Raw genomic sequence first — 27,676 nt, 5'->3', positions numbered from 1 at the left:
TGGGAGGTCTTATGAGCCCTGAAATTCGACTGCTACTGATGCACACATTCATATGCTACCTGCTGTAAGAAGACTAATTTATGAGTTGTTTGTTTATATTTCATGATGTGATTTTATATCTAAGTTCAACTTCAGAACTTGGAAATATTCAACCTCAACCACAAACTCAGCAGAATTCAGGCAGATTATTTTGTTCATTACCAAAAAATATTGTCAGTTTTGAGGATATTTGCTCCACCTAACTGCATGTCATTAGAAATTGTTTAGAATCATTTTTGGACAAAAACAAAATAAGAACAAGAAAGACTAATCCTCCCCTGATAGTGCATTAATTTACAAGAGCTCTTATATAAATAATCACCGTCCAATGACAGCTCGTGTCTCTCACATGAGATATCCTCACTCTCATTTCCTGCTTCCTTCAGGGACAGAAGACAGTTTTGCAGAGGGTGTTCATGCAGAAAGAACGAGGCGTGGAGATGGAGAGGAGGAGGTCTTGGGGTCACATATACATGCAGGCATTTCAAGTGTAGGTGCAGGACCATTATGGGACGGTGGTGCGACAAGAAGGCCAATAGAGGGGCTTTAGCATGGATACGTAGACACGGCATGTGGGACAGTTCCTTTTCCTCCATAGCCACTGCTCCATGCACTGAAACACATTTTAAAACACACCATTGCATCATTGTTGCTATGATCTGTATCATGTATCATTTATGCAGTCATTGATATTTTCAACTGATGCCAGGAGGTCATTTCCAACATGTTGATGCATGAGCAACAGGATCTACGTTCACAGACCCTAACCCTTAGCTGGAAGGGACAGTGTTGCTGCCTATTTGAGCAGCTTTCTCTGTTTCAAAGGCTACGAGTCAAAGAAGGTTTTAAATAAATTTCTTTACAGTTAATAATGTGGTGCCTTGCTTTTTATTGACTTTTATTATATTCACTTTGACAAAATGTTAACATGTTTACAAGTTCTGATTGTCAACAGATTCAACAGTATATAAAGTGACTCACTGTAGTTCTGATGAAATGCTTTTATAAACTGTAAATATTCTCTATTGATTATAAAGTATATTTATTCTAAAGTGATATTTAAAACCATTTAATTAGTATAATCATAGAGGTATCTTCTCATCCAATAACGTGCTGTAAGTCTAATAACTGAATACAATGACCGTTACATACAGAGGCGTTTCCAGGAAATTTTATATGGTTTTGGCACAGAGGGACCCAAGAACCAGTAAGGGTGGTGTAGAGCACAGAAAAGGAGAAAACACCAAATGAAATCAGAAAAAAATGCCAAACGAAACCACTTGAAAATTGTTTGAAAATCCACTGAGTTATGGTGATTTTAACTTTGACCAGACTTGTATCCATGGATACCAATGCTGGTACTAGTGTTGAATCGATACTAGAGCAATAGGATTGATACTTTGTTTCTAACCAATAGTGAAATGTGTGAAAAACAATAGTGAAAAATCCCTGAAACTTTTTGTGCTGGCCGTCATGCCTACTTTATTTATTTAAACAACATAAACTGATCCAACATAAACCGATCCAAAGTGCTTTAGAAACAGGCACACAGCTGAATTGTTTTGGTGAAAGGAAAAATCACAGTGATTTCATTAAAGTGTGTTCAGACTTTGTATATTGATGATACTTCATCTCATCTTCAATACATAAGCTGCTTTCATTGGTTAAATGGTATCGGTAATACTGGCCCTGTATTTAGTTAGTATTGAATCAATGCCAAAATTTGCAGAATGCAGCACTAGAGTCAGGAAACAACAAGCAGTGGATCAAACCACTGTGAGGCATGTCATGGGGGAGTCATACATCCATAACTGAGCAGAAGAGCTTTTAGTGTGTATTATCATATTATATAACATTATATAGTTATATTTACAATAATGTATTGAGGAGTACCACAGTGTTTTTACAGCAAAAATGTAACTGGACACCTTACATCCCCCTGTTATTTTCACTCATGTTTGCATTTATATAATAAAGATTAAGCTGGGGCACCAGGTGGACCTAATAAATTTCAGGCCCCAAGCCAACACTTTAGCAACACCCCTGTTTACATAGTCATGGTGCAGTACAGTTTGTCATACTGAGGTTTTAAAGCAGAAAACTTTGAGTTCAAACCTTTAAACTCGGTCTCAATTTTTTTTTCTAACTCTAACCCTTTTCAAACATTTTTAACTCTGTGTTTGCACACTGAAGAGAAGAAGTTGCAATTATTCCAAAAGTGACCTAAAACTCTGGCCCAGAGGGGATTTGAGGCCCTGATTTTTCAGTGTCACATCGTAGTAAAAGTTCAGGAGAAATCCTGATGTTTTCACTGCAAATCATGCATTTTCCCCTTCTTGAAAACAATATCAGCGATGTCTCCTCAGGGAATGTTGACGATGGAGTGTGTGCTGCTCCTTCTCCGTGGAAATCTGTCCATCTGCAGACCTCCTCCTCTCCTCATAGAGCTTCCTCCCCTGTAAAACAGCTGCTTCACTGCTGCTTTGGGGCCGACACTGCTCTAACCTCCGAGCTGCCTTCAGCACCCACCAGATGGAAACATCATAATGAGTAAGTATCCAGTTCCTGGGACCTCAGGCTGTTCAGTGTACTCCATGCATCTACAGGGATAAGTTTCTGCTGCAGGCATTGTGTTTTCATTCCAGTTCACATCATGCATGTCAGGGAACAGGCTGATATCATGCATCAGAGATCTGGTGTCTGACTTGCAGGGATTTTAGGGAACACAGTGTAGACAGAGGTCATGCAGTAGATCTGACGTGTGCAGGTTCTCTTACCTCTTTATGAAAGCGGTGTGTACAATGTGGCACTCCCCTCCCATTCTTACGCATGTCCTCATGACAGATCAGGCACAACGTATCGTCCTTCTTCTGTGAGAAAAAGAAACAACATCTGACCAAGATTTCAATAACTTATGTATTTATAAAAATAATAAACCTGTATTATTGCATCAGTGGGAGATTAAGTGACAGGAACTTCATATATGTAACTTATATACCAAAGTGAAGGAGCTCCATTTAATTTCAGTAAACTAATAAATAAAGATATAATTTTTCACAAAGTTATGATAAGCTGTAAATGTTATTTGCACTGTGTATGTTATGTATCACGTTTTTTTTATTGATTTCCTGTGACACCACAAAGATACAGAAACACCGTTTCATTAACATTAAACCCCTGACAATGAGTTTTAACAAGGCTTGACAAAAAATTTTGTTCCAAGAAAAATCAGGTATAAAAATGAAAAAGGATTAAACATGCATTCACAACTATATTCTTTAGTATGCCGACAAAAAGCATGGACAATAGAAGAAAAAGAAAACTTCAAGGTCCTTGTGTGCATTCAAGACCAGTTAATTATGTGGGTATTTGTAGGTTATGTAATTCACAGCTTTGTCTTTGGCAGCACATAAAAGTAATGCAGCGTTTCAGGCTCCTTAATTTTTACGGGCTTCGTAATTTTATATGAGGAGGAGAAAGACCATCAAGTCTGATCGTCCTTCGGTCATCTATAACACTATGAGAAGGTAAAAATCTGTAAGGACCATTTATCGTTCGTTTAGTTAATGTTATAAATCCTCCTGCTCACCAGAGACGTGGTCTTCTTATCATTTAGACAGAGCCTCTTCTCAAGTGTCTCTGTGAGCTCTGGGATGGTGGTGATGCGATTCTCTGCGATCGCAGTCTTAGCGCGGATGTTGTCATCTGCAGAGGCACGGCGAGGCTTCTGGTGGACCCTGGTTTCCCCCTTATCCTCTCTTGATTTGACGTGGCTGGGAGTGGGCGCCATTGTAGCCGCATGAAACCTGTTTAACTTCATGACATCTAACTGTGACTGAGGATTAAGAACAGAACAATAAGTGTTATTACACCACGTAATAACACTTGAGAGTAAAATTATTGTGTCACATTCCCTCTAATAGTGAGGCGGAGTTGTAAGAAGATTAAACTAGAGAGACAACCATGTCTGCCTTATGTCTGTCAATGGGGTTAAACACTCACTCGCTAATGTCCTTAAGTAACATGTTGGCAAAGCAGCTACCTATATATAGTTTGACTCTAGACTCAGGACAGAACGTAAATATATATTTACACAACAGCAATAATCTGATAATGCAACTCCAGTAAAACATCAAAGGTGAAGGTACAGATGAATTTCAGTGTTTGGCTAGACTTGTAAATCTGTAACTACTGAACTGTTCTCTTCAAATGATGTATTTCTGGAGCACTCATTACTAAACCAAGGTTTAACTCTTAATGGGAGCTTTAAATAGCGATGCACTAGACACAGGCTGACATTCTACAACCCCAGAAGTTATTTCTGGTTCTACTTAACTTTATTACTGCTGCTGAGGAAAAAAATACGATGTCTAGATGTTCCTTTGACTTTAAATTTGAGGAAAAAAAATAACATGAGAGATCTGTGACAATGTGATTTTTTCTGTTTAAAGAAACTAAACAATGTGATAAATGTTACTTTAAATAGGTCAAAATATGTGTAAAGGTGTGAAAAGTGCAGTCAACGCTGATGCACCTTAATATGTCAGATTTTCTGTTGATCTACTATCTCAGTTAGTACTGTCAAGACTTCTTTAACTGAGCAGGTTCTTCAATTTTGAATTAATCGCCTACCACCGCTTTAGGGTGTAGCTACTTTAGGAGTCAAACGTTTTTATATGTGCAGTGTATTTTTTCTTTGGATCAACCCCTCACTTCGATTTCATAAACCTCGATCTCACCAGCCAAAATTTCAAACTTTAAGCTTCAAACAGGACTTCAAAAAAAGAACGGTCATAGGGGTTAATTACATCTTTTATATATATATATACTATGTTTTTATGGTATTTGCAAGAAGCTTTTTTTGTTTTGCGGTGCAAGGAAGTGGCTTGTTATGTTGATGTTGCTAGTTTTAACTGTTATAGGACAAACATTGCTATTTGTAGCTGCCCGCCTTGTTGACTGATAAACGTCCTGGAACATTTAGTAACGTCATGGGCTCATCTGTGACACCATTTTTGCATTTGCTGCATTTTAAAAGATAAATGTAGTATGAAGAAAGGCTAAAAATATTCAGAATAGTTGTTATTTGAATGAGAATTTCTTTATTTCCCAGAATAAACTTATATAGCATAGGCTTTCAGCAAAATTGTTATTTTAAATATACTGACCAATAGTTCCACTATCAGACCAAGAATCTGTGCATTACTTCTCTATTTGCTTGCTTAAAAACAGAGCATACGGGGAACTGCAGGCTTCAGTTTAAACAGCACTTCTTCTGATTATTAGTGAAAGGTTACACTATGCTACTACATTTGTTTTTTTGCATTTGTCAGTGCTTCCTTCATGATGAGAACTGATTGTGCTCACCCAGTGTTGTCTGTAAACTACTTGCTTGTAAGTTTCTTTTCTTCCACAGAGAGACCACTTTATATGTGTGCACTTACACTGTTGTGACTCTTATCACCTGCTTTAGATTAGAAAGAGTTTCTTTGGCTCCTTCCATCCTTTAGTTTTCGCTTAACTCCTATGAAATTTGTCATCACACTAATGAAAATATACCAGAAAACTATAAAGTAAGCACCACTATTCACCACACAGGCCATGACACTTGACTATGCTGATAGATAAGTTACCCTGTTCTGTGTTATTAATAAAAAATACAAATCACTAAATTGTGCGCCATTCATGTTGGTTGCTCTTCTGCTTGTTTGCTGCTTTAAGTTGTACCTCTATTTTTTGCTAAACATCCACATAGCCAGAGGTTATGGAAGAGTTGGAACGCTATTGAATGAAGAATATGTGTAAGAGCTTTGGCATGCGGCAGCCCATGACTTAAAAACATTGTTTATATAAGAAAATGATATCAGATGTGAAGGCATTTTTAGTTGGAAAAAATAATTTTCCTACAGACCTACACAGACACAGCTACAACACAAACACCAGACTGGTCTGTATTCATTATAGAACTATACTGTTTTTCCTAATGAGACTGTGAACAGCTCAGCACGTGGCACGGCATTTGCAGTGTTTGATCGCTCTGATGTAAAGTAATAGAAAACAACTCACTTAGAGCATCAATAATTTCGTACTTTGCAGGCTTTCATGGGGAAATTTACCAAAACAACAGTTTGCACACTACTAGAGGCTTTTTGTTCGGAAGCTTTAATATTTAATTAGTTCTCATACCAGCTTGTAAAACATACATGTGCATTATTCTGCTGTCATAGTCCATATTTTGTCTTTTTCAGAGAAAATAAAACTCTGTGTTTTATAAATATTCCATGCAGTGATATTTGCAGTCAGTGAAGGTATGGGATCTTTCTAACACCCTGAGCTGCTTTTAAAGAAATACATAGAAAGTATACTGTCTGATAAATGTACTTTATTATATTTATTAAACTGGCCTTTAATTAGTATAGTGAAATACATTCATCAGAGAGTGCATATATTTTATTTTCCCTCCAATTATCAATGAAGGGCTATACAGAATAAAATTTAAGATGTTTATAGTGTCAAGTGTACAAGCATGCTGTCCATATGTGGTGTAAAACTGGACAAGAGAAACTGCAAAAAATGTTTGTTAAAAGTGTTTTGCTGCTGTTTAAATGTCAGTGCATGCATCAAGTCGAATGCTGCAGAGCTGAACACATACGTGAAGTGCAGCCGGTCCTTACCGCAGTCGGGAGTGATGCTCGTCTATCAGCTTGTGTTTTTGAAGGCCTTCTGAAACTGTGTTTTCTTTCTCTGGAATGTACAGCGTCTGGTCCGTGACCCCAGTAACTGCTCATCCATTTTGTGAAGTTACTATCATCGTCCTCGTCATTGTCCATAATGATAGCAGGCAGAAGCCGTAGAGACATGATGGAGCTGTGCAGGGAGCTTCTTGGTGCAGCAGGTCTTGGTACAACAGATGAAAGTGAATGGGGTGAGTACTGACAACACTCAGCTGACCTATTGAGTGTCTAACAGACCAGCTGCTCTGCTACACTGCACTGTCCCACATGGCAAAAGTGACTTACTTCAATTAGATGCCTCTAGTGAATCAAGCTGTCGCTTTTGTTGTTATCCTTGGACAATCTAAAAATAACCTGCAGAGATTTAGCTCCAGTCTTTAAATAAGTGAATCCTCTATAATCTATTTAACGTCACTGGTAGAACATAAACTGGAGGTGATTGGAATAAACAGCGAGGTGGTAGCTGTGACGGAACAGCTAGTATTTTGGCACAGGGTGGGTGATGTGACCACTCCTTTTAATCTTTCCATTACAGTCATCAGCCTCGGGGTAGACAACTGAAACTCCAATTTCCCCATACTTTCCACTCGCTGAGTACATCAAACCTGTCAATAATTATGGAGCGCAGGCAACTGGGTGCTGAGAGCCCAAGGCTTGTGCAATACAGGGCAAAGAGCTTTAATATTACACTGTATACAAGTTTATTTGTTTTGCTCTTTTAAGTCAAGTATGTAAAATCCAGATTTTATACATGAACAATGAAAACATGTAATACAAGGCCATCAGCTAGAAAAGCAACATCTCTGGCATCATAATTCAGTATATATCGTGTCAGTTCAGTCTGAAAAATTAGTAGTAGTAGTATTAAATACTATTGATATTACTACACAAAGGGGATTGTGTATTATTGGAAATATTCATGTTAGACACACCATGTTTTCATTAGGTTTTTGTGTTTTTTAACAAAAAAGCAGAAGAAATTATATAAAAGTCTTTTTCTGCTCTTTTACAAACTCAAAGTTTCCCTGTGCTAATAATGTTGTAAAGATCTCAAAGAGAAAGGCAGGGCAGGCACTGTTATGAGACATTCATGCTGCTTTATCATGTAACCTCAGATCCCCACTGAGAAAGAGATTACGGTAATCTGTGTTCTTTCCAAAAATAAGGATGAAACAAGGTCACACCTGAAGACAAATGACCACATTTTATTAAATAAATGAAGAGTACTATCCGTGTGCGCCGTTGAGATATTATAATATCAACGAGCCTCCATCCAGTATTATTATGGGGTCTTTATCTTACAATATAAAACACTTTGAGGCGACTGCTGTTGTGATTTGGTGCTATAAATAAAATTGAATTGAATTAAAAGTATTGAAAACAATCTCGTATTCATACATTACAAATCTGCACAGGTTTTTTTTTTTTTAAATATAAAATTAAAATTGTGTTTCAGATTTAGGATAAACCCTCTGTATCAAACAACTAAAACAGGAGAGAATAGCTATACAATACAACACCACACCATATAATACATAATAAAAATACAATGACTTATTGATAATTTGTTATTACTGATAAGTGACTGTGTACAGCAGCTTGTTGCATACCATACAAGCATGCATTCATGCAGACACATAATCGTACTCTTAATCGATTAATTACATAATCATCATGCTTTTTTTAAAGGCCGAATGACCACGATAATCAGTATAAAATGTTTCAGAAAATGCTATCGTATTAAAGCTAGTTTAAATCAAAGCAGAGGCATAACCTACTTGATAAGTTGAAGAAGGCTGTTCCAAAATTTAGTTTTGGTCACCTCTACATTTAAAATCAGAATGCACAACACTTAAAATACCCTGAGTGGAATTGGGTTTTAACAGTTTTAACAGTTCTTATGAAAGCAGGGGCCGGCCTTTCAGTCTTTTGTATGATAGTAAAATTAGAAAATGAATTTCAGATTTCACTGGAGGCCAATGAAGGGAGGCAAGGAATGCACAAACACAATATTTTATATTGTTTTATTGAGACCTTATTATACATTTACATACAAAACATACAGTCTACATATAGTTAAACCTTAGTGTCACAACAAGTGTTTGCTAAAAGAAAAAAAAAGCAACAAAGAAAAAGTTTGTTTTGGGTTTTTTTTAAGGGAAAAGGAATTTGGGTTCCTTAGAAGGAAGGAGATATGAAAGGAAAGGCTTACGTGAGGTATAACATTTCTTATTGGCCCCTCTAAGAGAAACTATAAACTTTTCCAATTTAAGGAATGACATTAGATCTGTCGGTCAAGACTTTTCTGTTGGTGGCTTGGGTGACTTCCAGTGTGGGAGAATACATCTTTGGGCAATTAAAGAGACAAATGAGGCAATACTTTCTGTTTAGTTGACTCAGATAGATCACCTATCTACTCATAGCTATTAGCTGTAAGTATGTTGGGATACGATATCAGTCTCTAGGACTTGATTTTGAAAACATTTTTCTAAAATCCTGTTTAAACATGACATGAGACGGGCCTCACAAGTTTATTATTATTAGAGCAAGTTTATTATTCAAATATGATCTGAATATTTGAGATTTGTAAAAAAAAAAAAGTGGATTTTATAAATACTATAAATGAAGAACAATGTTTGCAAAATGATCCCTGGAAGCAGGAGTTACCCTGGACTCACTCACTTAATCAACAGACTGCACTGCAGAAAGAGCAGCAACAACAACCTGCATGAATAAAATATACCAGCATGAATTTATGTTAATCAGATTAAAAAATCTAAATGGAATAATCTGCTGTGTTCACATAGCTGATCTGTAAAGATTTACATTTCCAAACAACATGCCACGTGCATCAGGAGAGCACAGACACGTCTCAGTAATCACAGGTTACCAAGTACCTGCTGGCAGCAGCTACAACTGAGCCACGCAGTGCTAACAATAGCAGGCACAGTTTATAGGAATAACAGGTGGAGTCAACAGAAGATCAGACATTCTTAGTAGCCCCTATCCATCCATCCATCCATCTTCCCACAGCTACACACACACCACACATGTAACACACAAGGTTATTGTCTCACATCACATGTGGTGCCAGGCAAAATTGATTTTATGGCCTTCATTGCAAGAATCGATTATGTTCAGGGCGGGCACACGTTTTGTGCTATGCTCAACTTTAACAGATTGATCGATTTTTACATATCTTACTCTTAATTCAATGAAACTGAAAAACAGAAATATTTGTATTTGAAAAACAAAAAGGATTAAATTCACTACAGAAAGAACCGGAGACAAGTGACAAATTAAAGGAAAAAGTTGAACTCTGGCTCTCCACAGTGAGGGGATTTGGGGCTTTGCTCTGATGACAGGGGGGATTTTGCTGGTATGGTTTGGTAATTGGTTTGGTAAAGTTGTTTTGATTGATCACTTTTATCCTGTGATAAAATATGCAATGGGAGTGGTCTCTCCCAGGTCTCTCCTATTCACACTGCATGGTTCAATGAGCACTCTCAGGTTAATAAAGGTGGTCTGGTTCTTCAAAGAATCTCCCCAATAGAAGAAACTCTTTATTTTAATGATGTTTTTTTTTTTTCATATACTTCATGTGGTTCTATTATGGTTCTAGATTTTAGTGTTGTTGTTTTTAAAGTTTGTTAATTAATTTAATATATGTTAAAATTTGAATTTAGGTTGAAGAGTGCGTCATGTGTTGAGTTTGTCTTCCCTCATAAACATACTGTTTACATAAGAATACTTACATTTAATATAACAATAAAACAATAGAATATAAACTAGTCAAACATGAAGCATGAAGTCATGACACCACATGAATCATTTTAATTTTATATATGAAACTGACCAAATTTCAACCACCTTGATCATCTATTGTAGATGTTCTAAGATGCTTAACTGTGTTTTGTTTTCTTTTAATTCATCATCTGTGTGTAAGTCAGTTATGATATAATTTAAAGCCAGTCCTTGCATTGTCCAACTAATCAGGGAATAGTTTTTCTATGAATAGATGTTACAGTCAGACTCTTCTGACAGCTAGTAGAGTTGACTTTGAAAAATTGCCCACTGCTGGTGACTGTTTGAGGACGGATGGCCCTAGGCACAAATTGAGTAGCCAGGCAGCAGCACGTTCCAGACAGACCAGCACTCCAGCAGATGACGGCTTCTCTCTGTCTCGATCTCCCCTCTCACAGTCTGTTTTGAGCAGAGGCTTGGAAACACACACACACACACACACACACACACACACACACACACACACACACACACACACACACACACACACACACACACACAGAGGTGCCTTGTTTCTCTCACGATCTCTCAGGTAGGTACAGGTCACGAAGGAGAAAGCAACTGAAAAAGTTCCCCACTAGTATTTAAAATCTTTCTTTTTTTAAAAAAAATTGCAATCTTCAAACAGAATTGGGCAGAATGTGACTAATATTTTGGCCATTACTGAGCTTTCACTTGTTAAGAGAGAATACCTTTTGACCTTTGAGACTTTGTAGTCATGTTCTCAGCCTTCACAGATGACGATTAGCAGTTGGTTCATTAGTTTATAAACTATTTTCAGTTACAGTGAAATCAAATAAAAAGAAAAAGGGGGATCACTGCTGGAGGTTTTATCCCAGGAATGGTGCCTGTCTCGTGGGGAGGGCTGCTCCGTGAGGACGGGGGTGGCGCACACCAATTTGACTCAACTCTACTTTCCAATTAATATTCACAGGTTTCATTTACAAACAATCATTTAGCATGCAATCCCAGTGAGGGGACACCTGTATGACCTGTATTTAATACGCGTAAGACATCGGTCTACATGCTCACTTTAAATATATTGTCACGGCAAAACTGTCACAACACAGAATGGACCAAAAACACAGACCCAAGACAGCGGCACAGGTTAGTGTAACGAGATTTATTTACAGTGATTGTGATATGGTGTAAACAGTCATATGTACAGGACGTGACACAATATGAGCTGAGAGCAGGTGAACTATAACAATAGCTGTGGGATAAACTCTGCCAGTGACTATATACAGGTGCAAGGGCAAAGCTAAGGTAAATCCTAATAACATGAACTGTGAGGCATTATAAAACTACAAAGCTATATACAAGGTCATACACACATAGTCATAGAAACACTAACTGTGAGAGGCATACGCTGATTAAAGCTATGAAAGTTACGTGAACAGGAGTGAAAGCTTGATACGGGAGACCCAGGGATGATAGTGGCACGTTAGTGAACTGTAGATTGGAGGCACTGCAACACAGGGAGAGGTGAGTCACAGTGGATCCAACGGAACGGAAAGAAACTGATTCAGTGTGGATATTGTGTGGGGGGCATTTTGACTCTCCCCTCCAATTATGCTCTCACCAGAAGATCTCCAAGGCTGGGATTTTTTCTGAGAGCCCTAATAACTCTCCTGGTGAGGCACGCTCCAGTTAGTTTGCCGCAAACTGTTTCACCACTAGATGGAAGCATTGTCAAAGCACTGTCAAATTTGAATTGGAGCATCACTGGGCTGCAATTCACATTGTAGAGGGATACAAAAACAAACAAACACAGACACACACAGACACAGAAACAGACAATTAATAAAAAATTATATATAAAAAATGCAAAAAGTGAAAAAAAAATTGATTATGTCCTTCTTCCAATGCATTATGGGTCCTCAAAATGGAACCCTTTTTTTCACTCCCAACTCAGCTTCTGTACCTCCTACATCCAGCAGGTGCTATATTGCCCTAAAGGTCTCCTCCAGCTCTATCCTATGATACACATACCTCAATGTCCTACCTTGCAACCATGATTCAACCAGCCACTCCCTCACAGGCCTTTAAATACCACAGTGGGCACCTAAGGGGCTCAAAAATTGAACTTTCTCCGATTGCCACCAAACTTGGCAGGCACGAGCCTACTGCTACCAACACCACTCACACAAAATTTCCCCACTGTGCTTATGCTTCTCCAGTTATTGATGATCGTCACATGACGATTGTGGTTATCGCCAACCCCTTGGTATTTGGACACATGGCTTAGAAGCTTTCAAAATCTTTTTTGATAAATTGAACAATCACCACCCCTTTAATGAAGTTACAGTTTCAACTAAATAAATTCCAAGTTAACTTTTTAGACACAATAGTTTTCTTTAGAAACAATAATAATCAAAGCAAACAACTATTTGTTGTTTTAAGGATACAGATACATACTGTTATATAAAAAAGTTTTCATCCTAGACATGTTTTCAGGAGTATTATTAAATCTCAATTGATTAGATTCCATCGTATCTGTACCTTTAAGATGCATGTGGAAGAAGCTACTTCAGCGTTGTTTAAGGCTTTAAGACCAAGAGGTTACTCAGTCCGCTTTTAAGGGCAGATTTAAAGTGAAGTGAAAGCACTCTTTGATAGGATCAGCCAACAATTAGGAGGAATAATCAGAGTGAATTGATTCAGTTTGTAATCACCTTTTCAAGACACATCGGAGTCTTGAATCAATCTCTTAATACCTCTTTTTTGATGGCCCAACAAGCCCTTCCTCCTTTACAGCAATTTAAAAGTTACAGCTTATAGAAGAAATAAAAATCTAAAGGATATTTTGGTGCACAACAAATTGAATCCTATAAAGAATTTAGATGACAGATTTAAACAAGTACGATATATGGAAAATATTAGTAAGAGAGGGCTTTCTATTCAAAAATGGTTTTTGAAAATCTGTTTCTATTGAGTGTAATTTTTTTTATGAAATCAATTTCTCATTTATTAATGGATTAATAATTCACTTTGAAAAATTGATTTAAATGTTTTTATTTTTAAACTATTAAACCAATTACTTTAATTTTGTTTGAATAAATAAAATCATTTTGAAAAATGAATTCACAAATGGATGATTTATTATACAATTCATAATTTAAGCACAGAATTCTTTGTTTCAATGCATGTCGCCTTGTGGTCCTCTATAACTGGCTCCCAGTAAAACTTTTAAAACTTTCACACAGGATGCGTAAATTCCCACATTAAAAATATTTTCGGACTTACCTATTCTTACACAGTGGATGCGTAATTCCACAGGACAAATTTGTGGCATTTATTCTTTCAAACCGAGCTAGATTTTTCGGATCCAAATAAACAGATTTGTCCAAACAGACCACTGCATTTGTCATCGTTCAGTCACGCCATTGTACTGAATATGCAACGACACAGAAATAGTAAAATAAACTCCACACTTTGTGTCCATCGATAAAGAAAAAGTTTGACAGTTTAAAGAAATTCAGACAAAGGGGAGACAAACATTCAGACACAGGTTAAGTTTTCACAATAACAGATTTATTGCTGAATAAATGTCACAATGAAGCTGCAATACAAAAATAAAACAAATGAAAATCGACTTCACATCAGTTACCTGTTCATCAGGTGCATTCCTCTACCTCACCTGTACAACATGAAACTAATCGTCTAACACTGACCTGATCACCTGACATGATAACGTCAGGTTACCTGTCCAAACTTTTAATCCTTTAATCAGTTGTCAGTGGTTACCATGACATCATTTACATAAACTGTACATAAAACCAATTGAACGTTTTACTCAAATCAGAAAAGAGCAGATTTAGTTTCCGTAACCTTTGACCCCAAATGTTTTAAAGTAAACCTGCAGAAATTGATACAACTCCAGTTATGTTCATAACAATGCTGACAGTCAGCTGTCAGTCATACTGCAAATTTCAGTCCTTTATTGTGGATGAATGCCCACACAGCCAGAAAAATTACTTACTGACATAAAGAAAGAGGGCATGCTGGGAAAAACTGAGAAAACAGACAAAAAACAAAAACAAAAACACCTGTTATTAGTTTTAGCCTTGCCCCCTCCTCTACTTGTGCCCCTTGCTGGTCTTGAAGGAGACCTGCAGGACTTTGTCCCCCAGGCGGTACCCGTTCAGGCTGTGGATCGCCATGGCAGCTTCCTCGTAGTTTGCCATTGTAACAAAGCCAAAGCCTTTGCACTTATTGGTGTTAAAATCTCGGATCACTTTCACATTCAAGACTGCACCGAACGGGCCAAACATCTGCCACAGCATGGCCTCGTCAGCTTCCTGGCCCAGGTTGTAGATGAAGATGCACCAACCAGAGGATGAGCTCCCCGAGGCCCCACCCCCTCCGCTCATGTGGTCGGTGCTCATTGGAGAAAACCTGGACACACGAAGTATTAGACAGCTGCAGATTAACTGATTCTCATCGAACAGTAACAAACATCTAAGTCAATTAGCTGCTGGATCTCGGGACAAGGTAGGTTAGAGTACTCAGACTACAGTAATCAGGTTATTCTGAGCAGGTCAGCATACCGGAACCTTTGTGCCTGGTGATGGACAGGCCCCCCAAAGCGTCGTGATTGGCCGTGGTACATCTGTGACATCATCTGGGAGTTCCTGGCCTGGTTGGGATTGGCAGCAAACTTGACCGTGATTGGCTCAGCGCTGCCGGGAGGCGTGTGTCCGTTCAGGTGTTTGACAGCGTCATCGGCCTCGGCCCTCTTATCAAAGCGGATGAAGGCCACGCCACGTGACAGACCTAAACAGCCAACCAGAACAGAATTTTTTCAGTTCCAAACATCACAAGCCATCACATGACCCTGAGCTTACTGAGCGCGTGCGGTACCTGAAGCCTGGTCCACTAACACTCTAGAATTGATGATGCGACCGTAGTGCGAGAACATGTCCTCCACGTCCTGCTGACTGAGAGTCCGTGGCAAACCACTGATATACAGGTTCGCATCTTTGATGGCGTCCGAACTCGGCCGTGCAAATGAAACCTGCGGGGAAGTGACAGGAAGTAAGTCAGCTGATCATCTTTACAAAATAATTGTCACAGAAAACAAACTGTGATGAAAATAAAAAATACAGTTACATTGAGTTCAAATAAAATCCAGATTTAAATTTTTAAATATTCAATAAAAATAAATAAAAATCCACAATTTTTCCAAACAACAAAACAAAACACAAAATAAAAGCATCCAAACAGGCTCTGATCACCAAAATAAAAGCATTAATATCATTAATGTCTGAAAGTAAAAGGTGCAGTACGTTGTCTCACTGAATTGAAGAAATTCACAGATTCAGTGTTGACACGTGTCGGTGCGAAAACAATAAAAACAAAACAGCAGAGTTTGAAAATACCTTCATCCATCAGACAGGTGAGAGTGCCCTCTACTGTCCGGGGAACATAACACATCAGTTGAGACAGGAAAAACAAAGAGCACCTGTGGCACGTTACCTTGATAGTTTTAGACTGTAGCCTCAGGCCATTGAGGGTACTGATAGCCCTCTCTGCATCACTAGGGTTAACAAAGTTAACAAAGCCGTAACCTAAACTGTGGCCTAGAGAAACACAAAGGAAAACAACAAAATAAAAAACAAAAGCGTCTGTTACAGCTGCTACACAGTCCGAGAGAAACAAACACAGAGTTCAAACTAAGTACAGAGATCCATACAGTCAATTGGAAAACATCAGTTTTCTGAACAAACCGAGAAAACCTGCCGCCACCCACCACGCTGCCTGACCGCCGCGCACCTACCACGTTTTAGCTCTCAAAACAGTTAGCCAATGTACCTTGCAGTGTCACCTATTTAAAAAAAATAAAAAATAAAAAAAAATAAAAAAAATCAACTTCGGAAAAAAACTCACTACAAACAAAGAAGTTAAAGGTCATCTCTCCTGTTACACTTCAACACAAGTTAGTTCTCACAGAAAATAAAGTGATGAAAATAAAAACTGCACTTACATCGAGTTGAAATAAAATCCAGATTAAATGTTTAAATATTCAATATAAATATTAATTTATTTTTTATCTGAAAAGGTAAGATCTCACCTGATTTGGCCAGTTCAGGTAAGATCTGTCCATGGAAGTAAATAATTTATCGTCGTCAGTGAATGAGGTTAAAGATGACTCACTGGTGATATATTACTTTGGCATGAGGGTGGTTAGCCACATGATGATGATGATCAAACCGTCGGCACAAATCATCTGCACATGGTTGTATTGAACGCACGACGACCTGACGATTACACGCTGGCAGGATGCAATCCTGCATCACCCCACACGACTGTTGAAAACGATTGTTTTCTCGACTTGTTCAGAACAAAAAAAATCTTCAAATATTTTTAAAGTTTTACAAACAGCCTGAAAAAAAAAATCAAACAGGTGAAAATACTTTTTAAAACAAACAAACAAAATAAAACCCCACAAAAAATAAAAAACAAAACACCTTTATCAGAGGCTGGACGAAAAAAATTCAACCAAAACTTTCATTCTTTGCTCAGGCACTGACATGCTCGCCATTTGCTCGCCATTTGCTCGCCAATCAAAGTTATTCTGTTTCTGCTGTAGGGCAGAAGACCTGAAAACCTGCAACCAAGCCACGTGTCATCTGAAGACATTCATCACCAGACGGCCGTCGCCTCAAAATGTAATTACAAAGTTTCAAATTCTTATAAAATAAAAAACAAGAAGTTCAGTTAGTGTCAACATATTCTTGCCACACCTCTTTTCTAAATCATTCTTTAATTTGTTTTGAATCATTCAGTAAATAACTTTTTATTTACTTTGTTCGCCCAGCCCTGATGTAACCAATCAGCATTAAGTACCTGTTAGACACTTTGATGTCATTAAACCTGGTGTGAAAAAAAATGAAGATTACAACAACAAAAATATCCAAATTGTTTTATGACAAAAAAAAAAAAAAAAAAAAAAAAAAAAAAAAAAAGAGAGAGAGAGAAAAATCACAAAATTCACCTAAAAAAAAGAAGAACAAAAAAACAGAGTTAAAACCCCCCCAAAACAAACAAAATCAGCTGATCGTCTTGAAACCCCCCAAAAAACAACAGTGAACAGGAAATACTGCAAACAGTACTATAACGACTATGTACTGATACTACAACTACTGCAAAATACAGCTGTGACCTACTTCGCAGTATAAGGAGTACAAAGTACAATGAAGCATGAACAAGTACACGTGTTAATGCTGAAATACATTTACTTCAAGTACTGAAATAAAACATATTCACAGTAAAACTTATAATGCTTCAAAAGTAATCTGGTATTTGTCTTTAGTAAAATTATCATCATTAGTCGTAAGCAAAGTAATACCACAGTACTACTGTGTGTAACAGTACCCCAGTAATACCATAGTACTACTAGAGCTGGGCGATAGAACGATAACGATATGTATCGCGATATAACTTTGACTCGATAGAGAAATTAAGCTATCGCGATAGACTTCGCCGCTCTTGTCCTCAAGAAAAAAGAAAAAAAAAAAAAGAAGGTCAGCCAATCCAAATTAAGTAGCGCAGAGCCGAACCAATCACAGCCGCAGCATCACGTCGCGTGACTTGTTACGTACAGCACAAGTGCCAAGCCGCACGTGTGTTTGTTTGGGAAGCAGCCAGCGGGTAATGGAGCCAGTGCGTAATGGAGGAAATGAGTGTGCCGACTAGAAAAATCAACCGAGCGTGACCGAAGAGAAAACAGATGATGGTTCCAATGCCGGAGAGATTGTCGAACGGAAGAGCCATAGAAGTTCCGTAGTGTGAAGGTATTTCGGCTATTTCAAGTCTGACAAAAAACAGAGTAGCGTGCACTGTAAATTGTGCCGAAAGCAAGTCTGGAAATACAATAAACTGGTGCATGCGTCACACTGTGCGCCACGTTATTGTTTCGGTGAAATGAATTTCTACAATACTGTTACTGTTAATTCTACTCTCTGCAGTGTTTAAATGCTTACATATACACACAGTTACTGTCCCTCCACACATACGACTCGGTTCTGCTTCTATGCCCCAGCTTTGTTTACTTTTTCCCATCGAGGCTTCTAGACTTCTGATTGGCCAACATTTCGGCACGGTTAGGAATCTAGCGCCACCTGCTGCTTTGGCATGTTCATAGCAGCGTTTTCCTTCATTTCTGCCTTTATGTGTGGACGGGATTATTTTTTAAAACGAAAACGGAAAATCTCCGTTTTCAAAAATACCCGTGTACGTGTGGACGTAGCCTCAGTCTCTGACTGGAAGCGCTAATTCGTCATTCGGCTTTTGTCAGACTAAAGTAACTGTTAAAACTGTTTGAAAAGCTCAGCTATACAACAAGGAGAGATTGAGAATTTCCTTTTAGTTCTCAGTTTATTTGATATTGACAAAAGTTAGTCAGTTTTGTCTGTTCTTCTGTAAAACAAACTAAGATTTATTTTTAGAATTAATATTTTGTTTCTAAGTGGAATTGACAATTTAGTCTGTTTTGTTTGTTCTATTTTGAAACTTAAACGCTTTAGCGGCTGCCTTTTGTGTAGTTTGCAATATTTGCCTTTATTTATCTGAAAAAGTCTCATGTTCCTTAAGTACATCTACCCTGTTGAACTTATTATGGGAAATAAATATTTAAATAAAAACAAGCTGCTGATTATTTCACATTTTACTTGTGAGCAACAGCACATTTAAATCTTACAAATATAGTTATTTGGCTTATATCGTGATAGATATCGTTATCGCCTGAAATGAAAAAAACATATCGTGATATGAAAAAATCTCATATCGCCCAGCTCTAAGTACTACCTGAATAATACTGCAGTACGATTGGGGAGCTCAGCACCTGCTGCAGTCCAGGTACTCAGAAGTACTACAGTGATTCTACTGTAGTACTGCAGTAGTGGTACTAACAGTGATACTGCAGCAGCACTTCAGTAGTACTGTATTAGTGGTACTTCAGCACTACATTAGCAGTACTTTCATCGTTACCTGCCACTTTGTCGCGGATGAGCTTGGCAGACTCGACCTCGCCGACGCTGCTGAAGAGGCTGCGTAGCTCGTCCTGGCTCATGCTCTGCGGCAGGTAGTTCACAATCAGGTTCGTGCGTGCGTCTTCGTCCTCCATCATCTGCTCGCCGTACCCGTTATCGTACAGCTCCTGAGGTCATTACATCATCACCATCATCACTTTCACTAAAGTCAAAAAGATGCCAGAATAAAGGAAGTGAACAGATTCAGCCAATCAAAGCGTAGCACTCACATTTCCAGCAGCTCCTTTAGCGGCGAGCGAAGCGTCTCTGACATCACCCTGAGAGTTCTGAACCTCACACACCTGAAACACACACACCACACACACCTGTCATAAACATGCACTAATCCCCAGGCCCTGATTCAGGAATTGGGTTCAGCTAAAACTCTGAGTTTGTTAACCCTGAGATAAGATAGACTTGGGTTTCTGTTCCAGAAAGAGAGCCACCAGGGTAAAGAATTTTGGAAACTAAACTTTGGGTAACCTCTGACAGGTGTTCCCTCTGACTCCTCCCCTCCTCCTGGACCTGAATTAGCTGAGTGACCCTTGCTTTCATAAAGTCACAGCTATTAAGTCAGTCCAACCAACCACTCATCAATATATCAGCACAGAGACAGCTATTCCATCAATGACAGATTACAACTTAGAATCAAATCTCTAGTGACAGTATGAGTGTAATACGATTACAGTTATTGTAGAATCACCGTTTACATGACATCGATCAGCGATCAATCGTCAGGCTCAGTGATGGATTTTAGTGACAATAAGGCTGAAATGACTTTCAGATCCAAACTGAACTAAATGTGTTTAAAGTGACATTTTATAAGCAGACAGTCTGACTGTAGTCTGATTACATTTCATGCTGACATAGGTTCACAGATTCAGATTCTGTCATTTGGGATGGGTGACACTCATCTACTAATTGGAAGGTTAGTGGTTCTGCTGCAGTTTGCAGGCCAAAGTGTCCTTGAGCAAGACACCGAAGCCTGAGCTGCTCTATGATGCGTTTATCGGTGCGTGAAGGCGAAACAGAAAGCAGTCAGGTATATTAAAAAGTGTTCGTATGAATGTTCAAAGTCTGAAAATCGCCTGAAAAAGTCTCACCGACTTGACCCAGAACCAGATCACCCAAAGGAATCATAGGCTCCGGTTTTCAGATAAGCTCTGAATTCTCTTTGCGATTACATTTGTAGTACAAAGCCAGATTGCCGACTTAGCAAGCTTAAGCTCAGAGTTCTGTGCCACAAAGGTGGCATTCTTTGTACCTGTGAGATCACCGTGGTAATGCGTGCCGATCACATGGTCAGGAGCAGGTTTAAATCTGATGGAACTGCCTTGTTTTCACCGATTCTGTCATTTACGGTCTGAGTCAGCGAGACTGAGATCCTCTACTCATCGTTTTATTTGTAAAACCTGTTCAATGGCCTCTGGGTGACATCATGGCCGAAACCCAGGTGTGAAGTCACATGATGCATATGTTCAGCTGCTGATGTAGAAAATGCAGAAACAGTTTGATGTTTGGTCCTCGTGCTATCATTTTGTTAAGCTGGTTAACTGAAAGAAAGCTTGAATTTGTTGAACCCGCTTCACAGCACAGCCTCTGAACAGGTTAAAAACACTTGATCACTACTGATCCACTCACCTTCAGGTACCTGATGTGTCCTCGTCTTTGCGCCATGGAAATGATTCAGGAAGTTAACTGCGTCTGGGAAAAATAGCAAAAGCAGCTGATTATTGATCATTGCTTATCATTTGCAAGCTACTCGATAAACTGAAGGTGATCAGAATTCAATCTGTTTCAATCAGGAAACCCAAACCAGTAACTCTCTGATGATGGGTCCCCAGTTTAGCTCATTTCACTCTGTATTATCTTATGTTCCTGTTGCTACAGTAGCATTATTGATTGAGAAGCACCTGTGAAGTCCGGGTGTTCTCTGTGGATCAATGTGCAGATGTTGATTCCAGATCCCAAAACGTTGATTATGTTCATCTGGACGTGTTCAGTGGGAGAAACGTTTCATCACCATCCAGGTGACTTCTTCAGTCTCAGCTGACTGCAGGTTTCCAACCTTATAAACAGTACATTTGCACAACAACGGAAGCTAACCTACTGAATAAACAATGGAGTCATGCAGTCAGCTGAAAGTCACCTACATGAGGATGAAATGTTTCTCCCATCGGAAAAGCCACATCAAGATTAACAGAATCAACCTTTTGGGAATTACTTACCTGGATGATTGAGCATGCATCAAGACATTGATTCCAGATGTTTCTCGGCCTGTTTGACTCACCTGCAGCTTTCTATAAGATGACATCTGACCCCAAACACTGCCAATCAGAATGACGTCTGAGAATGTCATCAATATTTCTAACCAACCAAAGAGCTCTAGAACTACATTTACCTGCCTGACACCCCGAGAACCGTCTAACCGCTGAAGCACCGCCCACAGGTCCAGGTGAACACATTAACTTAATGGATTAACACATATTTACTTAATCACTAACTTAATTACAGAGATCGCTGGCGTTTCTCAGAAAAACCCGTAGGTTTCCAGTTCCGGTCCAGTTCGCGTTACAGTCGGGTCTCACATGTGGATAGGTAAGCAGGTAAAGTGGGTAAAATAAAAGCGCGCACTTTGAGGCCGCGGAGCTGCTAGCATTAGCCGCTGTTAGCACCGCGGACACACCACGAGGCTACTCGGCCACTCGCACCTTGGCACTCAAAGACGTCACCGTTCTTACCTGTGGGAGTGCGGACAGGTGATCCGGTGTGATTGGGTCAGATTTCGATCCGCAGTTGGAAGATGAGATGATCTGTCGATCCTAACAAGCACGTTCCCTACTGCACACAAAGAACCAACTGCCGCCCAGTGAAGTATCGCGAGATCTCCCCCTGTCCTTCTTCCTCTTCTTCTTCTGTAAAATAGGACTGTGCTCCTTATTTGCCCCCTGCTGGAGTCATTGGGAAAACACGAAAATCAAATCAGAAGTTTTGTTTTGATTTTACTGAAGAACTTTATTTATAAAATAGAACCAACAACACGTGTACCAGAAAACTAAACATGACATCACCCAAACATTAACATCCAGCTGTAAAACATCTGTCTGCTCAGAATGAGATGGTCAACTCCCGCAAATGTTGTACCTTTTATATTGTAAGGAAAAGACCCTACAATAATAAAAAGAAAACAGCAAAACCCCCAACAATCACATGACCCCCTTATGAGCAAGAACTCTGTTGACAGTGGGAGAGGAAAAAAAAAACCTTTTACAGTTTTTCACAGTTATTTACACACAATTTCTTGTACTTCAGACACAATGACTACAACATGTATCTGATGCACCAACCCCCTGAACCAATCCTGCTAAACTACAAACACAATTTCTGCTTTACACTCAAATTGCAGTTTTAAAACACACTTTTTTTTAACACACTACATGCAATTCTCTGCATTTGGCACAATTTTCATGAAGAAAATCTTTGTTTTCACAAGAAACACACTTTCATTCAAAATGGTAAGCTCAGTTGCCCTACTTTTCCTACTAACTCATCACATGAAGGGCTCTAGACTGCGACCAATTTGGTCGCAAAATTTTTCAACTTAAAAAATCCTAGGTCGCACAGGTGCGACCAACTGTTTGAGTGGAAAAAAAAAAAGAAAGAAGAAAAAGAAAAGCCCCCACAACTCTGACAGTCTCCGTGTGGTCAAAACAGACACACATTATGCCCCTATTGTGGTCTAAACCAGAGGCGGAGCCAGACATTTGAAACACCCAGGGCTTAGCTCTAAAGGGTAGTATGCATGTGGGATTTTTTTTTTTTTTTTGGGGGGGGGGGGGGGTTAGAAATGACTGATTAATTGGCTCTGTTTTGAGTTTTGTTCAAAAAAGAATGACTTCATATAGGGAAAAATATATATCACGTATGCAGGACACCTTAAACTAGTTTTTTTAATTAAGCAGCAAGGCAGAACAAAGGTGGGGCTGTATTAAGACACAAGGACTAAACCCCAATTCAACCAGACCCAGAACTGATCCGGAATTAAAACAGGACTACAACAGTTCAAAATCAGGACTGAGGACTTAACCAAGACAGAACCAGAATCAGAACTAGATGATAGTAGCACTAAAAATCATCATAGACCTGCACTACACTTATTTTTTTAATTCTACCAAAGTACACTATTTAGATTGAGAAAAGTTTATATAATTATTTAGCCTTGTTGTGCAAACAAGCCTGCATAACTTAATAAATGTAGAATTTGAAAAATAGTAAACCTAAAAAGAAACACTAGGTACGAGATACATGAGTACCTATGATACGGTGATACTTTTGGTAAACAACCATTTGACTAACATGTGTGTCTCACCTGCTCTTGTTCATCTCTGTTCTGTCCTCATTCTCCATCTCCCTCTCTGTTCCTCTCTCTCCCTCTTTGTGCTGACAATCATCAAATATACAGTTGAAACCAGATATTTACAAACTCTTCAGATCAAAACACAAATACTTTTTTATTTGTAACATCAAATCAGACTAAATGTTTATTTTTTTTAGATTGATAAATATATAATTTATCAATAACATATTTGTTAGCTTTAAGAGTAAAGAGAGAAACTATCTGTATTTCTTAATTGTAAATGGCACCAAATTGTATTCAAAATTGAGCCACACTTATGGAGCTCCACGATTCTTTTCCTGGTGTTTTGGTTGATAAATTTAGGGCTGGGTATTGTCACTGATTTCTAGAATCGATTCAATTCCGATTCACAAGGTCCCGAATCGATTCGATCCACGATTCGATTTAATTCGATTTGATTCAATTCAATTCAATTTGAATCTGGGAAATTTTGACAGTCAGAAAAAGGAAGCTGACACACGCAAGACTTTATCAAAGGTGTGAGCATCACAGCAGATGCCTTTGTGTCAAAGTAGCTGAGGATAAAACACAGAAAAACATGAAGGCGATTTTCCTGGCCTGGATTTTATAAAAATATTCTGCAGTACATCAAAAACGAAAGAAAACCATTAATCAACACATGAACATTACCTCTGACGTTACAGCGGTTTTATTAGAGACACGGCTAAGCGTTTTGCATAATTTAAAAAAGTTTAAATTTGTTCAGTATTGAACGGCAGAAATTAGGTTTTCTTTTCGGAAGTATATAAAAAAAAACTTAAAAAAACGTCGGCCGACAGCGCTGTAAACAACGGTAGACTTGTGCGTAACAAGCAAGCGAATAATGAAGAAAACAGATTTTTAGACGGGAAACTGTTCTTGAAGTACAGAGAGAGAGGGAGAGAGAGGGAGAGAGAGAGAGCTGTGCATCGTGGTCGAAGCAAAACAGTAAAAGTAAGAGTGAATACATGACGATGTTTATGTGAAGCGTAGTTTGGATCTTCTTTTGCTGCTGGTTCGGTCAATATTGTTTGGAGAGACATCAAACTAACAGCTGTAGAATCAGCGCATAAAGGGCGTGAACACAAAGCGCGGACAGATCAGAATTAGCGAGCTGTCGGCTTTCAGCCCCGACCGTGAGAAAGGCCACATCTAACTGATTTGAACCGCGGGTTGTGCTGTGTGTTTAAGTCTTTGTGCAGAATCTGTGTTCCTGCTCTCATTTATTGTCTTAGCTGTTTGGTGGTTGTTGAAATTTTGTGAGATTTCACCAGAGATTCTGGCATTTCGGGCAAAATAAATTTATATTAAAAAATCGATTCAGGATTTTAATGAATCGATTTTACATTATCCAAGCCAGAATCGATTTTAATTGATAAATCGATTATAAAAACCCACCCCTAGTTGATATCTCTTAATTTTCCCATGTCAAAGAAACAGGCTCTGTGTTTTGCCTTATATGCATCCACAGGTGTGCCACCAATTTACTCACATGGACTCTACTAACCTATCAGAAGCTTCTTCAGCTCAGAATGGAATCGTCTGGAGTTTCTTATTAATTAACAATAAACTTAGTGTATATGTACTCCTAAATTTGATGAAAGTGATAAAAAATAGGAAGCTCTGTCTCTCTTTATTCTGACATTTAACTAATTCAAAAGATATTTCAATATTTATTTATCCAAAACAAAACAAGTTTACTCTAAATTGATGTTGTACAGTAAAAAAATGTTCTTGTGTTTTCCATAAAGTGTATGTAAATATCTGGTTTCAACTGTGAATATACTGCTGTGTATTGAAGTTCCTCTTGTTTTGCATAGGAATATACTGAACAACATACAAAGCATAATATATAAAATACTACCAGAGTTTTTTCTTTGAAAGAAGCTTCTTATGTCCATTCTTGTATATCAGTGCATTACTGAAACCGATTTATTTAGCCGTGGAGGGTAACAACTGAAAATATGAAATAGACACACATGTAAGCATAGCTGGACTGGCCATCGGGCATACCGGGCATTTGCCCGGTGGGCCGCTGGCGATTTTTTGTTTTTATGGGCCGATGGATATTTTTTTTTTTTTTTTTTTTTTTTTTTAGGAAGGGTATATATAATGAAAGGTGTTGGATTGGCCAATTGGTCATGATCGACTCTGGGCTGGACCAATTACAGCCGAGGAGGCTGGATGCACCCTCCCCCTTGTTTAGCAATCACGTGATTTTCGCGCATTGCATGCCGGGAACTCGTGGCAAAACAATCCAAGTACCGCATCAAATGCAAGCATTTGCAGCACCGCAAGACGTTCATTCTCCGGTTCCAATACCTTCTTTTTTTTTCTTTGCCGCACAAAAAAGGAATGTACAAAACAAAAGGAGAACAATGCCGGTCCGTACAAAGACAGTCTCGACGAAAAGACAAAGAAAAGATACGAGGAAAAAATCAAAGGAGTGAAAGGGTCAGACCCTTACGAGCACACAGAGTGGACAAAAGACGTCAGTGTGCTGCCCACTTTCACCACGCTCAGATTTATAATTACACGGTTCTTGGAGTGAGTGCATACACTCATGAAGTTTAGTAACTTCAGGTCACTGCAACAAGCCCAGGTACAGTTTACCGACGGATGGGTGCAGGACCTTGAAATGCACCGTGTAGGACGAAAGACTATTGTACGTATCATAAGTTTACCAGTCTCACAAATCGTCATCATAAATACACATTCATTAACAGTTTATTAATAGGACCTTTGAGCTCAACGGTAATTAATTAGTAGTGGAAATAATTTCTGGTAGTGTAACAGTGTTTGTGGTATTATTCCACTTGCCACAAATATCAGTGTAATGGGGAAACAGCGCCCCCCCGCTCTCAGTGTGGCTGGTTAGGTGAGGCTGGCTGCAGTAATCGCTGCCAGTCTGCCGTAGCCATACGAGAGGTGAGTTGTATTGTTCCGCACACAATATAGCTAAGTAGTACAGACACATAAAACATGTTTGATTAGCTGACGAGCACCGAGTGTAATAAGTGCTTAGTGGACACATGTCCAACACCAGTTTTATGTACTTTTCATTTGTTTATTACAGTTTTTTACAGACGCTAGGACACATTTCTCAATACTTAGGTCACGTTTGCAAAACTCCTCACACAGTGAGCACAACAGAAGTCTATGTGGGCTAAACTGAGGACCAGTTATCATTGTTTTGGCACAAAATGCATTCAATGACTACATCTCTCAAATTACATGAATCATCTTCTCACTCAGACACAACAACTGCCAAAAACCTTTGTACGGACAGGACATTTTGCATGTGCTTACATACTGTTTTCAAAACTGTTAAACTCATGGTCAAAACAATAACACAATGCAAAACTTGAAAAGACAGCAAAATCCAACGGCAATATTTTATTGAAACATATTTTAAATCTAACAATGCAGTTTAACCAGCCACAGCTGATTCTCATTGTAGATGAACATCTACACAGTTGTTACTCCTTCAATTTTTCAACTCCTTCAATTCTGGCATGCCAGAAGATTCTTTCCTAGGTGTGTTGCCCTAGATGACATAAGATGTGATGTGGATGAGAACCTGTGGCCAAATGGAGAAGACCGAGTAGATTAGCATTACTATTGTATGTGTATCAGTGGATGGTGTGTATACGAATTCTTGTATTTTGGGA

At 38.6% G+C, this 27,676-nt stretch overlaps 2 protein-coding genes across 2 annotated transcripts; both read right to left on the bottom strand.

The window, feature by feature from the left end:
* Positions 1-2,387: 2,387 nt before the first annotated feature.
* lnp1 (leukemia NUP98 fusion partner 1) lies at positions 2,388-6,899 on the bottom strand (the record flags this gene model as incomplete). The annotated part of the gene is made up of 4 exons (XM_080877675.1): positions 2,388-2,555; positions 2,817-2,909; positions 3,629-3,874; positions 6,714-6,899. The coding sequence occupies 4 exons, from the start codon at positions 6,897-6,899 to the stop codon at positions 2,388-2,390; spliced, it is 693 nt and encodes a 230-aa protein (XP_080733801.1).
* Positions 6,900-14,089: 7,190 nt separating this feature from the next.
* Positions 14,090-22,510, bottom strand: LOC308393551 (ELAV-like protein 1). Its single transcript, XM_080877407.1, has 8 exons — positions 22,351-22,510; positions 21,251-21,313; positions 19,840-19,911; positions 19,569-19,737; positions 16,056-16,159; positions 15,441-15,594; positions 15,128-15,353; positions 14,090-14,975 (listed from the first exon to the last, which is right to left on the bottom strand). The coding sequence occupies exons 2-8, from the start codon at positions 21,284-21,286 to the stop codon at positions 14,657-14,659; spliced, it is 1,080 nt and encodes a 359-aa protein (XP_080733533.1). The 5' UTR covers positions 21,287-21,313; positions 22,351-22,510; the 3' UTR covers positions 14,090-14,656.
* Between the last annotated feature and the right edge of the window lie 5,166 nt (positions 22,511-27,676).

The sequence above is a fragment of the Rhamphochromis sp. 'chilingali' genome (assembly GCF_963969265.1).
Source record: "Rhamphochromis sp. 'chilingali' genome assembly, chromosome: 3".
In the NCBI taxonomy this organism is placed as follows: domain Eukaryota; kingdom Metazoa; phylum Chordata; class Actinopteri; order Cichliformes; family Cichlidae; genus Rhamphochromis; species Rhamphochromis sp. 'chilingali'.
The sequence above is the reverse complement of the archived record's forward strand: the minus strand, read 5'-3'. Positions and strand labels throughout refer to the sequence as shown.